The sequence below is a fragment of the Vespa mandarinia genome, chromosome 11, assembly GCF_050613455.1.
Source record: "Vespa mandarinia isolate Hongniang chromosome 11, ASM5061345v1, whole genome shotgun sequence".
Classification (NCBI taxonomy): Eukaryota; Metazoa; Arthropoda; class Insecta; order Hymenoptera; family Vespidae; genus Vespa; species Vespa mandarinia.
This window is the reverse complement of record NC_140820.1, coordinates 625,667-640,590: the sequence shown is the minus strand read 5'-3', so window position 1 is coordinate 640,590 and position 14,924 is coordinate 625,667. Positions and strand designations below refer to the sequence as shown.

Below are 14,924 nucleotides of genomic sequence, written 5' to 3'. Positions count from 1 at the left end.
AATTCCCGATATTAATAAAAATATTATTGTTATGAGAATTCCTTTGATTTTAATTTCGGGTTTCTATGATACGTGTCTTCATCATCGATTATTGTTACACGTTAAACTTCACCCTTTGTCTCTGTTTTATCGTAAAGCTCGCTTAAAAAGGAAAATGAATAAATAAAATAAAATAAAAATAAAAAAAAAAAAAAAAAAAAAAAAAAGAAAAAAAAAATAAAAGAAGAGATGAAAAATAAACGAAAGCTCGATAAAATAGTGTAGTAGTCGGTCCCCTCTCCCCCGACGTTTGAATTCCAAAGGAACGTCGAGGCATAATAATCATTGTTCCAATTGCGGCACACGGGGAGTAACCACAGAAGATTCCAATGCTAATGGGATTGCGCATGTTAATGATGCGCAAAGCGTCGCAGCAGAACGATGATGCGATCGAAGAAGAAGAAGAAGAAGAAGAAGTAAAAGAAAAAGAAGTAGAAGTGTTCATGCCATTATCATATTGCATCGAGCGAAGCTTTTTCGTTAGGATCGAATTTTGTAACAAAGATGCTTTTGTTGTTGAAGTAAAGATTGAACTCTCTCTCTCTCTCTTTTTCGCACACACTTATATCACACAAATCCGTTATTCTTGCCGAAAAATTTCCCTTCCTTCTCTTTGTAACCTTTCCTCTTGAAAGAGGAAACTCTTTAAGTTCAAACGAGATCCGTTGACGTTCTCTCATTGCCTTATATGCCTTTGTTACGAATCGTTCCACTTGTCTAAAGCTGCCTTCTTTTTTTCCTATGCACACTAACAGAGTCTTCTCGTGCTCACTCATGAGTTTAATTAAGAGGTACGTGCCAAAAGGCACAAACGGGGTCGCTTCTGAGTTAGTTAGCAATAATTGCTGCGTACCTTGAAAAGAAAGAGATAGAGAGCTTGAACGAAAAAGAAAAGGAAAACGGAAAAAAGAAAAGATGAATAAGAAAGAATAATAAATTTTATCAGAAATGTATCCTTTCTTAATTTTTTTTTTTTTTTTTTTTTTTTTTTCTTTTTTTTTTTTTTTAGCATTAATCAAAAAAATATATATTTTTTTAACTTTCATATGATTCTTTTAATCGTTTTTTCTGCAATAACTGATATTTCTTCTAAATGTCGGACAAATAAAATTTAATAAATATAATGATAATATGAGAGAGAGAGAGAGAGAGAGAGAGGCGTAAAACAATATCGTAGAAAAATCGATTTGTCTTTTCTGCCAAGCAACTAAGTAGGTACAGATTTCATAGCTTTCCAACCCGTGTCAAGACTTCGATTTAGTTCCGTATATTTTTGCGACATCCGATCGACAGGAAGTTTGAAGTGAGTTTGAGAAAACGAGGTTAGTGGAAACCGAAACGCGTCGTTCTTCTTTCGTTGAACTTTGCCAGTGGCTGGATAAACGTCTGTATATACTCGTCAAATTTCGTCGGGAATGTTAAAGACGTTGAAGTTATGTCGACTATCAAACGGAAACGTTAGATCAGCGTGCATTGACAAGTATGATTTCTATCTCTCTCTTTCTCTCTTTCTCTCTCTCTCTCTCTCTCTCTCTCTTTCAACTCTTCGTCTAACGAAATAGATCACAGAGAGAATACAGACGGTCGTGTAGTTACAACGAAATTGATAGAGTCTCCTCCTACTATTTCTTCTCTACTCCTTCGTTCAACGTAGAAAAATATATCAAGAGAAATCTTTGAACGTAGAGTTAAACCGTTGATAGATTTATCAAATTCTTTAAGGGCTCAGCTTACATTTAAAATAGTACAATGTCCGCGTCCAAGCTGTCTCGTATACAAAGGATAAAGTATAATAAAAAGAAGGAAGAGGAGGAGAAGAAGAAGAAGAAGATACCCTGTAGATTTCTACATCCCTCGTGTCCTTGGTAGCTTCGTACCTTTATTTCGAAGCCGGTGACACGCGAGACCGGTGCATGGTCCCCCGGTGAAAAGATGATACATTGTACGTTCACAGGGGGTAAAGAGGGATGTGGGTGGTTTAGGAACGAGGGGAAAGGTGTATATATATATACGTATATGTATATATAGGGTGTTCGAAGAAGCTATTTAAAAATTGTAACCATTTGTATAATATAGGAATAAGTCGAACAAACTAGACGTAAGAAATATATAGATGCTTGATAAACGTTTGATTTATTTTTCGATTCGATCGATCCTTTAATTTCTTTATACATTTTGATTAATTCTTCTCCGATCAAACTCTGTATATTTCTTTTACACCCTGTATATTAGACGCATAACATCGGTTGAACGAACGAAGAACTACTCGAGTGTCGTCGGGGCTTGACTTACCTATCCAATTAATGTTCCCGTTCAGTTACCATATGCTGCTGCTGCTGCTGCTGCTGCTGCTGCTGCTATTACTGTGTTGCTACTTTCGGCGATTGTATCGGTTGTCTTTAAAGACAAAGCCATACTCTTCCTTTCCTTCTTTTGAAGAGTATCCGTTCTAGGTTTCAACGGCGACCGAATAAGCCCAGACTGTCGTCTCTTACAATCTGACTCACGTCTCCACTGTCAGAGGGGAATTTTCCTACCTTACTACCTTCAGCCAGATTAGAGAACGTCGCAAGCCTTTTTAGCCTTCTAAACCTGGGACTAACTTCAAGATTAAAGTCCATTGGTGTGAACGAACTCGTTGACCTCGTTGTTAAAATGTCTGGTTAAAATTTTCTTTAGAAAAATCTCTCTTTAATTGATACAATGTTGTTGATTTTCTAGGAAATCAATGTAACTTATACGTCATACGTCATCATACATGAACGACCACGGAAGAGAATACTCTAGGCGAGAAAAGATTTATGTTAGGCCGGTGCAAGGTCGAACAAGATGCATCGAGAAATCTAATAAATTATTATACAACCGGTGCTCTCAGTTCTATAGGGGAAAATGCCTTAGGCGATATAAATTTGTCGTGCGGCGTTCCCAATAGCAAACGCTCTCTCGCTCACATGTTTGTTACGCTTTGCAGGATGTTGTAACTCTCAGAGCATAAAGCATGAAAAGCTGGTATCTCGCGGAAGTAACTCGATGCTTCTCCGGGCTAACACCGATAGCCCTCGTGCTTTCTCTCTCTCGCTTTCTTGCTGAATAAATATGCATATGCATTCATCGTTTCCTCTTTCCTTCTCCGTCTCTCTCTCTCTCTCTCTCTCTCTCTCTCTCTCTCTCTCTCTCTCTCTCTCTCTCTCTCTCTCTCTCTCTCTCTCTCGCCATCTCTATGTCAAGAGAAAGAGATAAAGAAAGCACATATCAGTCGATCCGTGCATACAATCTTATATCGCTTCTATCTTTGATATTCGAGGATGGTGAGAGAGAGAGAGAGAGAGAGAGGGGGGGGGAGGAGCGTAGGCTCATTTGCAAAATGAAATGATGCGTTGTTTAGTGCGACAATCGCATCATCATTTTGCATTGTTGCATTCGTTATAGAGAAAGCTTCGAGATGCAGTCAAGTTGGAGAGCGGAACGGTACACGTATGTTATATATGTCTATGGATGTATTAGCTATCCATACAACATCATCGACGTCATCGACGGAAGTGAGAGAGTACAAAAGGGAAACGGAACGTTTCTTCTATCCTTTTTCGACGTATTAATCGGAAACAATTCGATGAAAATTAGAAGGCAGTTTTTCTCTATCACTCTCTTTCTCTCTTTTTTTTTTTTTTTTTTTTTTTTTTTTAAGTACCCTTTTGAAAATGAGATTATTATTGGTAAAGACAAAAAAAAAATGTATCGGGAGATCAAGTGGTTGTTCTCGATTTTTCAAGAGAATTTGTGTTATCGATAATATATAAATGTATGCGATAACGAATGAGAAATTGACGTCACCGATCCGTAATTGAAACATTTATTGAGGATCGATAGGATAAATTTGTGTAGAATGTTTCCTGAATATCTCAGTATTCTTTATCGGGCAGCCTCGAATAAAATTAAATCTTGCGGCCGTCAGGTCGATATTTAAATTCTTTTCTGAAGCGTCGCAGTCATTAACCCGAACAATTAATCGTCCTAATTCTCGACAGTCACCAACACCGAAAGGAGCACGTGGTAATGCTGGGGGAGATGATTGTTATGACCTGAATTTCTTAACTATTTCGTTCCTATTCGCAGAACGTCGAGCGATACGAAAAAGAAAAGAGGAGGGAGAGGACGAGAAGAAGGGGAAGGGATGATTGGTAGGAAATGAAAAAGAACAAAAAAGAAAAAACAAATCGTAAGGTTCTTTCTTTTATATTTTTTTCCAACGTAGTAGTTCTTCCATAGGGTAGGACGTCACGTTGGTCGTGGTAAGATAGGAAAAATACGAAAATAAAGCGTAAGGAAACGCGAAACGTTCTTAGATCCGTACCACCCGCGTCGAGTTTTCGAGAGAAGAAATTCGAGAACTCTGAAATATTTGAACGAGTGTACCGATCGTTAACGCATTGCTCTTTATGAGAACTCATGCAATTCATAGAGAATGGAAAACACGTATAAATTTCTTCTGCATAATTGTAACGGTGAGTTTACGACACGCGAGAATATTATTATTTGGTTTGGATCTCTCGCAGCAGGTACTTACCTACTATTTTATATGAGCCTTTTCTCGTAACCATTGAAAATTCTAATCGCGTCTAACATAATGTTACTCGAGGTGTTATTTGATTCAATGTACACGTATGTAGGTAAATATCAATGTTTTAAACGTTACCTTGACATTTTCAACTATATATCACGTTTATCTTTTTGCGTTAACAATACTCTACGATCAAAACTATCACATTGTTTATCAGTGAGAGAACCGATAACCACGATTCAAATTGCAAACTCCCTCGAGCGAGCCGAATTCAAAATAGCGTTAAATCGATAATTCATTCGGTGGTTCAATGGGGAAGCTTTCCTGCAAATAGTCGACGAGGAGAGTTTGCCCTGACAATAATAAATAACTACAGACGATCATCATTTTCATTGAAATCTAAACCGCCGTCGTTGATCCTTCGTATAAACGACTCTTAGAAAATTCAGAGGGTTTAGTTATTATTTCGTGGAAGTCCGACCTACTAAAGTTCCCGATTTATATCGTCCTCCAATATTTTTCTTTCTCGCTACGAGCGTCGTTCATCGATTCGGTTATTCCAAGAACCAACCCTCGAGTACGATCTTATCCTTAGAATTTCATCGTAAATTTTGTCTAATCTTAAAAAAAAAAAAAAAAAAAAAAAAAAAAAAAAAAAAAACAAGAAATAAACTCCTGTAAACGACATCAACTAGTCTGAACGAAATACTTTATCGAGGATATATTTATCTTATTAAAAAACAAACAAAAAAATCGACTTTGTTATCGTAGAACTTTCAAACGTCATACATGATCGATTCTCGATCGATTCCACGTCAGTCGGTTAAACGTGGCTATCGTCGAGTTGGTCAAACCTCACGTCGAAGTCGCGTTATCGCTACTTCTAGCTTGGTGTCGAATAGTAAGTGTACTACGTGCAACAGCACCGAGGAGGAAGTGATGGATGTGGCAGTATCTTACCCACATCCTACCTCGTCCTGTTCCTGTTTCGCGACCGAACGGAGACTTGTTTTAACGATCAATCGCGGTGAAAGTAACACCGTCCAGGAGTTCTTCCGTGAATCGATGAGCTAATTTTATCGTGCTTAGGGTTACACCCCCTCTCCCCCACTCCTTTTCCCTTCGTCCTCATCTTCTCCTTCTTATCGTCGTCTTTGTTTATTTCCCTCTCATTTTCAAAACCGAACGGATCAGAATCTCGTACTGGAGGTGAACTCGATTATCGGGGCAAACGGAAACACGATTAAAATAGAAAGTTTTACCTCAATATACGCGAATAATGCTTCAACGTTGACGTTACTATCATCTTAATTCGTTTAGAACGTTAAGTGCAGATTTAGTCAAAGGTTATTAAATGTGATTATTGGTTACTAATGCGAGAACGTGTTTCGATTTTATATAAATTCGTTTAAAAAACGTAAACGATATCGTTCATTTTTCCTAAAAGGAACTTCATCTCATTTTTCGGATAAAACTGGTCGCAAAGCAAAAGTCCGATCGTACGAATCGAAGCAGCGTGAAATGTCATCTGTGATTTCGAGCGGAAGAAGCGGATAAGAATAATTCGTTGATCGCACAGTTCACGTCGATTATTCGAGTGACAGTGAGATGTAATCGAAATGTACATATGTATGCATGTACGACGTGGGATTGAGCTTGACTTTTACTAAACTCTCTTTAATACCGCACTCTTTCTCTCTCTTTCTCTCGTTCTATCAGAATGATACATTGAGAACTCGAAACTGGCTAGACGACGAAAGAGGAGGAAAAGGAGAAGGAGGAGGAGGAGGAAGAAGAAGAAGCAAATCAAAGAGAAGTAGAACTTATACATTCACGGTATCGGAAATCTCAACGGGGAGTAATTGTAACAGTTCGATGGAGAGTTATAAGTTCGTCTTGCGCGAAAGATCGAAAGTTTCTTTTGAAATAGCAACAAAGTCGTAAGGTAACAGGTTGAGGAAGACTTAGGAGGACGATGATCTAACGGTACACCCATCCCGAACCAAGCGTGAACATGGATGCGATGCAAAGTAGGCAGCATCGCTATCGATGAAACCACCACAAGCAATACGGTCTTGTCGCGATAACAAGCAACGACGAATCGACGAGAGCTACCTATCTGGAAATATCACTGGGCATGGTAGTGCTACATGCTAATATCGGCTTTTATCTCTCATCCTCTATCTGGCCGGTTTTTTTTTTTTCGTCGGGTATCCTCGACAGGCGCCATCCGATATGGCAGAGAGAGAGAGAGAGAGAGAGAGAGAGAGAGAGAGAGAGAGAGAGAGCGAGAGAGAGAGAGAGAGAGAAAGAGAAAGAGAGAAGAAAAACAAAAAACTATTTCACAGGAACATTTTGCCGAGACACCACCATTTTGCCCGTTTTTTTTCTTTTTTCTTCCTTTTTCGAAATTTCGATCGAGTTTCCCCTTCCTTTTTACATTAATCTCTCTCTTTCTCTCTCTTACTTTTTTTTTTTCTTCTGTGCTTTCTCTTTCCGTGTTTATATATATACAAAAACTTGTATATACGGAAATACACAGGAAAGAGATTTTATATAGGACGATCGAGGTGGAAGATACGCTTCGTGTCATTTTCGGAGATATTCCGACCTGTTTTTTTTTCTTTTTTTTCTTTTTTTTTCTTTCTTTCTTTCTTTAAAACGTGATCTCTTCGTCTCGTCGTCGAAGCCAAGGAAGCAAGAAAAATATCCGTCTACAAGAAGCGCGCAGTAGTGGTAGCAGCAACAGCAATAGCAACAGCAGCAGCAGCAACAGCAGCATCGTTTCGTTTCGAATCAACGTGTAGCCCGTTGAAACAGCTCACGTTCTCAATCTCTCCGCGAACCGAGAAAGCCTTGCGGATTTATCGTCGGAAATAATCTCTCGTGGAACTTAACCGAACATTTTCTTTCTTCTTCTATCCATATCTTTCTTTTCATTTCTTCTTTTTTAATTACTCTGAAAGGTGTGTCCTTTAGAGATTAAATGCGGATTATTGCTTTGGCATCGTCGCGAGAACGATAAGAGTCATGTTTTTAAAGGAAAAAAAAGTAATCATAAATACTAAGCGAGCTTTTCTCATCTCGTGGTATTCGAAATGCGCGCTTTAGCGATACGATATGCGATCCTATCGAGAAAACGTTTTCGAAGCATTCACTTTTCTCTTTATCGAAAAAATAAAAAAGAAACAAAAAGATGAATTTTTTTTACATTATTGTCATTCAAAACGTTTTCTCTTTCCATTCACAGACGTTTTACATGGATACGTGAGAAAACTCGAAATGATTTTTGAGGTACAGATAAACGCGCGTGCTTACAGCGATGTAGTAGAAGAGATTCGATCTTGTACGATACACGAACGACACTCAAACCGGACGAGAAGTCGAAGGGATTTTTCATTGGGTTAGATGTTACGCAAACAAATTGAATGACTACTCGGCTCCTGGTGATACGTACATAATATATATATATATATATATATATATATATATATATATATATATATATATAAGTATATGAACATACGTATGTCAATGAGCTGCTTTGCGTTCTCACTTTTACGTCGACCTTAGGCGTTCTTTTTTAGCTAGCAAATCGAGTCACGCTACTTTCACGCGTAATGTTCTACAGAAAAATATAGTTGCATAGCATACTTTTATACCTAGGTACATAGCTAGATATGTAGCTTTATATATATATATATATATATATGCTACGCTGTTGAATACCGTCTCGCGAGCGATTGCATTGGCTGATTAGAAATCTGAGCTGGTATACCACGATTAAACGTTACGAGCAACATTATTAATTAATTGCAAGAGAATTATCGAATTATATCAAGAAGTCGAAGGTTTTTCACGCTTGAGAGTTATTTAAATCGCTAACGAGCAAAGGCAAATGTTCAAGCTCGTAGTTAGCAGGTACCTATCCTGGTCACGAAAGATTCATCTTAACGAAGCTTTTTCATTCTGTCTCTATCTTTCTCTCTTTTTTATCATACTACGATGATCCCTGGCTTTACCAACTTTTTCATCGTAATTAAAGAACAACTTTTTTTTTTCTCTCTAATTATTTTCAGCGAAGTGAGCATATCATCCGCTCGGGCGGCGGTGATGGTCTACGACGACGTCAACAAAAAATGGATACCGAGTGGTACCTCGGCAGGACTTTCCAAGGTCCAGCTATATCACCATCAGGTGAACAACACCTTCCGCGTCGTTGGGAGAAAGTTACAGGATCACGAGATCGTTATCAATTGCGCCATCCTTAAAGGACTGAAATATAATCAAGCAACGGTCACGTTCCATCAATGGAGAGACAACAAGCAGGTTTACGGACTGAATTTTTCTAGTAAGGACGATGCCGACGCTTTTGCGACTGCTATGCTTCAAGCTCTTGACGTAAGTTTTCTCTTCATGTTGGAAAAAAAAAAAAAAAAAAAAAAAAACTTATCAGATAATATTCAAGTCACACGTAAGAGTTTCCAAATCATTTCGAAGTTTGCGATTAGTTACCCGATAAATCTATTTTTATATCTTCGATAAGCTTCAAAATTCGTGAAAAACTATGAGAAATTTTTTTCTAGGATGATTTTTCATTCTCGGACCCTCTTTCACGATAGCTCTTGTTAGCTACCGGGACAGGACGACGACTATTAGCTGACCGTTATCGTGTGGTTATCCAGACAAAAAGAGGGTGGTCTGTTAAATTAATTTCGGTCATCATCCTCCTCCAAACGACCTTGCATCTCTTTTTCGGTATAAATTGCAAAAGACACCGCTTCGTCATCGCATCGTTAATATCGCAGGATAAAGAGCGGGGGAATAATTAGTTTCGTGGCAATTACAATTAGTCGTGGTGACTTTAGAATTGGTCGTATCTCATTACCGACGTGACACTTTTAATTGAGATATCTACTAATTATCTGGAAACTCTTTCTTTCGTTTATATAATAACTTGAACAGGGAAAAGACAACATTGGAACATTTCCAAAGATACTTCAGAAACTTTTTTCTTTCGATCATTTAAATTTGCGTCTTATCTTGTAAATTACTCCGAAGATTATTACATTTAACTTAATAAACCTTCAGTTGAATCAACGATCATTTCTTTTTTCGACCTTCTCTCTCGATGGTCCGAAATTAATGTAGGTGCGAGTATTAAATTTTTCCCCGCATTTACGCTTACCCTCCTCGATGCCGCAGTCCCAGGACATTTAACAGAGTATAATTCAATTCAATTCGATTCAATTGTTCGACCGGTTGCGTAGGTGCTAAGCAACGGAAGCAACATATCAAGAAGTCTGGGTCCGGCAGTCGCACCGACGACTCAGCAGCAACCTGTTTATCAGCAGCAGCAGCAGCAGCAGCAGCAACAACAACAACAACAGCAACTACAACAGCAGCAACAACAGCAACAACAGCAGCAGCAGCAACAACAGCAACAGCCGCAGCAACAACAACAGCCGCAGCAGCAGCTGGCGAATGCTCAGTACGAGGAGGACATGGGATACAGGTCGGTGATCTTTTGCTTGTTAACACTTTCTTTCTTTTCTTTTTTCCTTTTTTTTTTGTCCTGTCTACGGACGATCACATTAAAAAGAATGCCGTGTCGTAAAAGCGTTTCATTATTAGAATCATCGAATGAGTTTGAAATATTCATTTGTCAAAGTCATTGTATCGCACTGTTTAGCTCGAACGAATTTTTCGTAACGATCGTTCGTTAAAATTTATTCGATCATTTTGATCGAGCGAAAAACAGTTTGATTCATTCGTACCGAACCTACCGATCGTCCAGTATCGCTGGATAAAATTACTACTTCGGTTACGAAGATTTAAGGCTCCGCTGTAAGAACGTACATGCGTTTCCTTATTTGTGGTTCAGTTTTTTTTTCTTTTTCTTTTTCTTTTTCTTTTTTTTTTTCTTTTTTTTTTATATGTCAAAACGTTAGAGATCTCGTGAATTTTCTCGAAGAAAACGCGTAGACGTTCAATCAGCAGCCCCCTTCCTTTTGGGTTGAGAGCCTTTGGTCATAGTTGCGTGGTTCCAGTCAAGGTCATAGCGCGCGAGTCTCCTTGTCTTTGGGCCATCTTCCTGCCGGGGGCCAAACGGGTCTCTCCGTGGGGCCCCCGACACCAACCCCCAGTCATCATCCATCCGTTAGTAACGCCGTCACCACCGTCATTCAGGTGGGCTGTTCGCGTGGCTCACCGGCCGAGGGACTCACGAGGTGATTTTGCGCCTTTTAAGCGACGATATTATCCATGTACTCGTGATTTACAATTTGGGATATCTCAAGTCTGATCGTAAAAGAAATTTTGTGTTAAATTCATTCGACGATCTTTCATAATCTCAATTTTTACAACATTTGGATAATGTCAAAGAGAAGAAAGAAAAAATATGCCTATCGAAATAATTTCACACAATATTTCTTACGATATCATATACTTAGTTTGAAAATCATTTCACCCTTTCAAACTTTGTCCTCTAATGACTTTCATTTTTTGACCGAACCCCCCCACCCCACGAACCCCACACACACTAGTATCACGATCACTCTATCACACGATGCAATGATAGCTTTTGCATTCTTCTAATTGATTAAACATTTCTTTGACATTTCAATGCTTAATTTTCCTACAACACGTACTCTGGTGAATGTGTACGAATATAAATGGAGAGAAAGGAAATAACCTTTTCGAGACCTCCGAAAATTATGTTCGGAGTGTATGCGGGGCGGTGTCGACCGTCGACGAAAATAACTCGAAATCGTAAAATGTCAGTATACGTGGTCGTTTTTGATTTTTCGCGTTACGTTTCATACTTGTAATTGTAAAAAAAGAGGAAAAAAAGGAAAGAGAGAGAGAGAGAGAGAGAGAGAGAGAGAGAGAGAGAAAGGGAGAGAAAGGGAAATTTATAATTCCGATTCGAGATATTGCATTTTCGTGTAATATATCAAGCCACGTTGTCGCTGAGTGTGCTCGCTCGAAGTTCCATTGAAAATAGTCATCGTTCGTTAATGCGTACGAGCCATTCGAGGAGCTACGGCAATTCGTTTTTCTACTTGTCTCACCATTCAACGCTCGCCAGTATTTATATTGAAACCATCCATTCCGAGAAATGTTTTTCTCGGTTGAACGAACGCCCTCTCTCTCTCTCTTTCTCTCTCGCTCTCTCTTTTTGCAAAAGAAAAGAAGAGAAAAATATTCATCGTATTAAAAACTGAAACCGGAGACGTCCTTTCGCTCGCGTTGGTTCTCATTCACCTTTTTTTTTCTTTTTTTAATTTCTCTTTTTTTTTTTATTAATTTTTTTTCTTTTCAACTTTTTTTTTTTTTTTTTTTTTTTTTTTTTTTTTTCTTTTTTTTTTCAAAAAGATCCGACGGGTATATGAAAATGTTATAAAGAAATTCGTCGAATAGTAAACGCGTTGGATATCTCACACGGGCAGTGTTTAATGCAGATGCAGTAGACACGACGGTACAAGATTAGAAACGGTACTCGGGTACTCAGCTGTGTTTACTCATTCTCTCCACCTTCTCTTTCTCTATCTTATATCCATGGCTTTTTCATCCCAACGCTCGTATATAGCGCCGGGTCCTCCTTTGGTACTTGTTAGATGAAGCGCATAAAATAATAGTAATAGCGATAATCTATGTAAATAATGCGTTGAAGTTATCGATAAATTTTAGACGTTAGTTGACATATTCCACGAGCGTCCTTACGGGGTCTGTAACGTGATATTAATATTTATCCACCTTAGCGGTAGCCTGCCGTAATTTAATCTCGAACAAATATCGCTTCGAGATTACGAACGACTGTATATTATTCGTTTCTATTTATTGATATGCATATGTACGTCGAATAGATATGATATATAAACCTTTTCTCAAAAACCCATGGTTAATAGGAGGAACTGTTATCGCTAGGGTGGTTAACACGAACTTTAGACACCATTGTTCTCTAGATATAGCTGATCGCTAGAGACATAATACTTTTCTATTTGTTAGTCTAGTTGGCTGATCGAACACGCTTTGCACTAACCATACGTGCATCATCCTGCGTAACACCGTCGTTCCTATTGTAATCGTTTTCGTTCTGAATCTAGGACTATGACCAGAGAAGACGTGGCGATCATTCAGGAGCGTAGAATGTCCCAACAGAGTCAAGGTACGTTATTTAAGAGCACTCTTACAGGTTGTCGTTGGTAACTGTGATAATGGACTCTAACTTTCTTGTAAGTTATAACCATTCGTTATTATGAGAATTAATCTGTATAAGTATATGGAGGATTAGGGCGTTGGTTTAAAAAAGGAAATAAAAAAGAAAAAAAGAGAAAAAAAAAGAAAGAAAGAAATTCGTTAGAACGTTGAAACGCTTCTATACAGCAACGAACAGTCCGAGCGCCATTTCACCGAGCTGTCCGCCAACGACGCAACAGCAGCAGCAACAGCAGCAACAACAGCAGCAACAATCAGGTCATCACAGAACGTCGTCCGCACCACCGGCGCCGCAGCCTCAACAGCAGCAACAAGCCGCTCAACAGCAGACGCAACCGCAACAACAGCCGGCGATTCAGGGGATGCAAGGACCGATAGTCTCTACGGCCGGTGGTCCTTTATCCGCTGGCGGAGGTGGACCTCCAGTACCACCACCGCAACCACCCGCGGCACCACCCGCTCCTCCGTGTCCGCCGTCTATGATTAACTTCAATGCACCCGTACCGCCACCCCCGATGATGATAAATCAGTACGCACAATCGCCATCCTCCCAAACGCAATCTCAATCGCAATCGATCTACGCGGCACAGAATCAGGGTAATCAGTACGGCGGAGGAGCGCCCGGTAACAATCAGTATTCGAATCCAAACGTTACCGGATCCGTCGTGGTCGTAGGTCAGAATCCGAATCAGTACGCGTCTGCCGGTCAGAACAGCTTTTACGGGAACAACGGACAGGGTAGTAACGTGTACGGTAGCGGTGGTCAGGCTGGTCAGACCAGTCAGACCAATCAGTATGCTGTGGTCGGCGGTCAGGGTACGCAATACGGTGCCGGTGGCGGTAGCGGCCCTAACAATCAGTACGCGAGCAACAGTTCGATCGTTCAGTACGCCGCCGGTACAGCTTCGGCGGCTAGCCAATACGCTGCTGCCGCCGTTGCCGCTGTGGTAGCTCAGCAACAAGGCCAAACGCAGTACGGTGTCGTGTCGCAACCACAGCCACCGTCTTACGTTACCGGACAAGTGCAGGCTGTCGCCAGCGCGAATCCTTATGGTACCCCCTCGAATTCGGTGAACCAGTATGCCAGCGGAGGACACCACGCGGTCGCTGCTAACGCTTATGCTCCACCACCGCCTCCCATGGTACCATTGGCGGCTGGTCCCGCTGCTCCACCTCCACCTCCTCCTCCACCCGCGCCTAATGCAAGTAATCCCTCGAATCTTTCCGCTTCTTCTTCTTCTTCTTCCGCTTCGACCGCTCCCGTCGTCGTATCCTCGTCCCCTTCGTCCACCGTGACCACAAACAACGATCCACCGCAACCGGATGCCAATTCTCTCGCTGCGGCCCTACAGGCTGCCAGGCTTAAGAAAAAGCAGGTTGGTATGTTGTCGAAAAACTTAAACTCTCGTCGTTTTATTATCTAAACAACGTATCTTCTTCTCTTCGTCCAGCAGCAAACGCAGCCCGTCGAAAATAGTGGTTCGAGTACCAGCAGTAGCGGAAGCGGAGGAGGTGGTGGCAATTACGGGACATTGGGAAGAGGCGGAGGTGGCGGAATGGCTTCTATGATGGACGAGATGGCGAAAACGCTGGCACGTAGACGCGCTGCCGTTGAGAAGAAGCAACCTGAACAACCACCGGTTCGTTTAAACGAGACCAGCTTTTACAAAATGTTCTCTCTCTCTCTCTCTCTCTCTCTCTCTTTCGCTCTCTCTCTCTCTCTCTTTCTCTCCCTCTTCCTTACGAGTCAAAACGTCTTGTTTTATTACGAACGCTCGCGTCTATACTTTTAGGAACCCGAAAGTTCGCCCGACAAGAAGTCTTGGGATAAGAGCAGTTCGTCAAACAATAAATTTTCTAACGGAGCCGAATCACCAAAGTCGGTTCGAAAAAGGTTTGGTTCTGCTTCCGAGGACACGCTTCTCAAAGTTAATGGCGTTAACGATGGTTCCTCGTTGACGGCACAAGAAATGGAGGCATTTAAAGCGGAGATAATTAAGGAAGTGCGCAAAGAGTTTCAAAAGATGAAGCAAGAAATAATCGATGGTAGGAATCTAAATTAAGTCGAATCGACGTTAGATAGGATTCTAATTAACTTTTATTTTTC

At 40.3% G+C, this 14,924-nt stretch overlaps 1 protein-coding gene across 5 annotated transcripts in view; it reads left to right on the top strand.

The window, feature by feature from the left end:
• The window catches only part of ena (ENAH actin regulator enabled), a 34,393-nt gene that overhangs the window by 3,972 nt on the left and 15,497 nt on the right, over positions 1–14,924 (top strand). For 2 of the 5 annotated variants that reach the window (XR_014982705.1, XM_085660148.1), the window contains exons 2-8: positions 8,677–8,998; positions 9,868–10,112; positions 10,648–10,827; positions 12,706–12,767; positions 12,986–14,193; positions 14,269–14,457; positions 14,611–14,863. Coding sequence is in view for 4 of the 5 variants with exons in the window: in XM_085660148.1 (XP_085516274.1) it covers positions 8,677–8,998; positions 9,868–10,112; positions 10,648–10,827; positions 12,706–12,767; positions 12,986–14,193; positions 14,269–14,457; positions 14,611–14,863 (2,459 nt within the window). In the remaining variant the exon portion in view is untranslated. The remainder of the gene's footprint in view (positions 1–8,676; positions 8,999–9,867; positions 10,113–10,647; positions 10,828–12,705; positions 12,768–12,985; positions 14,194–14,268; positions 14,458–14,610; positions 14,864–14,924) is intronic. The other 3 variants (XM_035865366.2, XM_085660149.1, XM_035865367.2) reach the window with 3 other exon arrangements.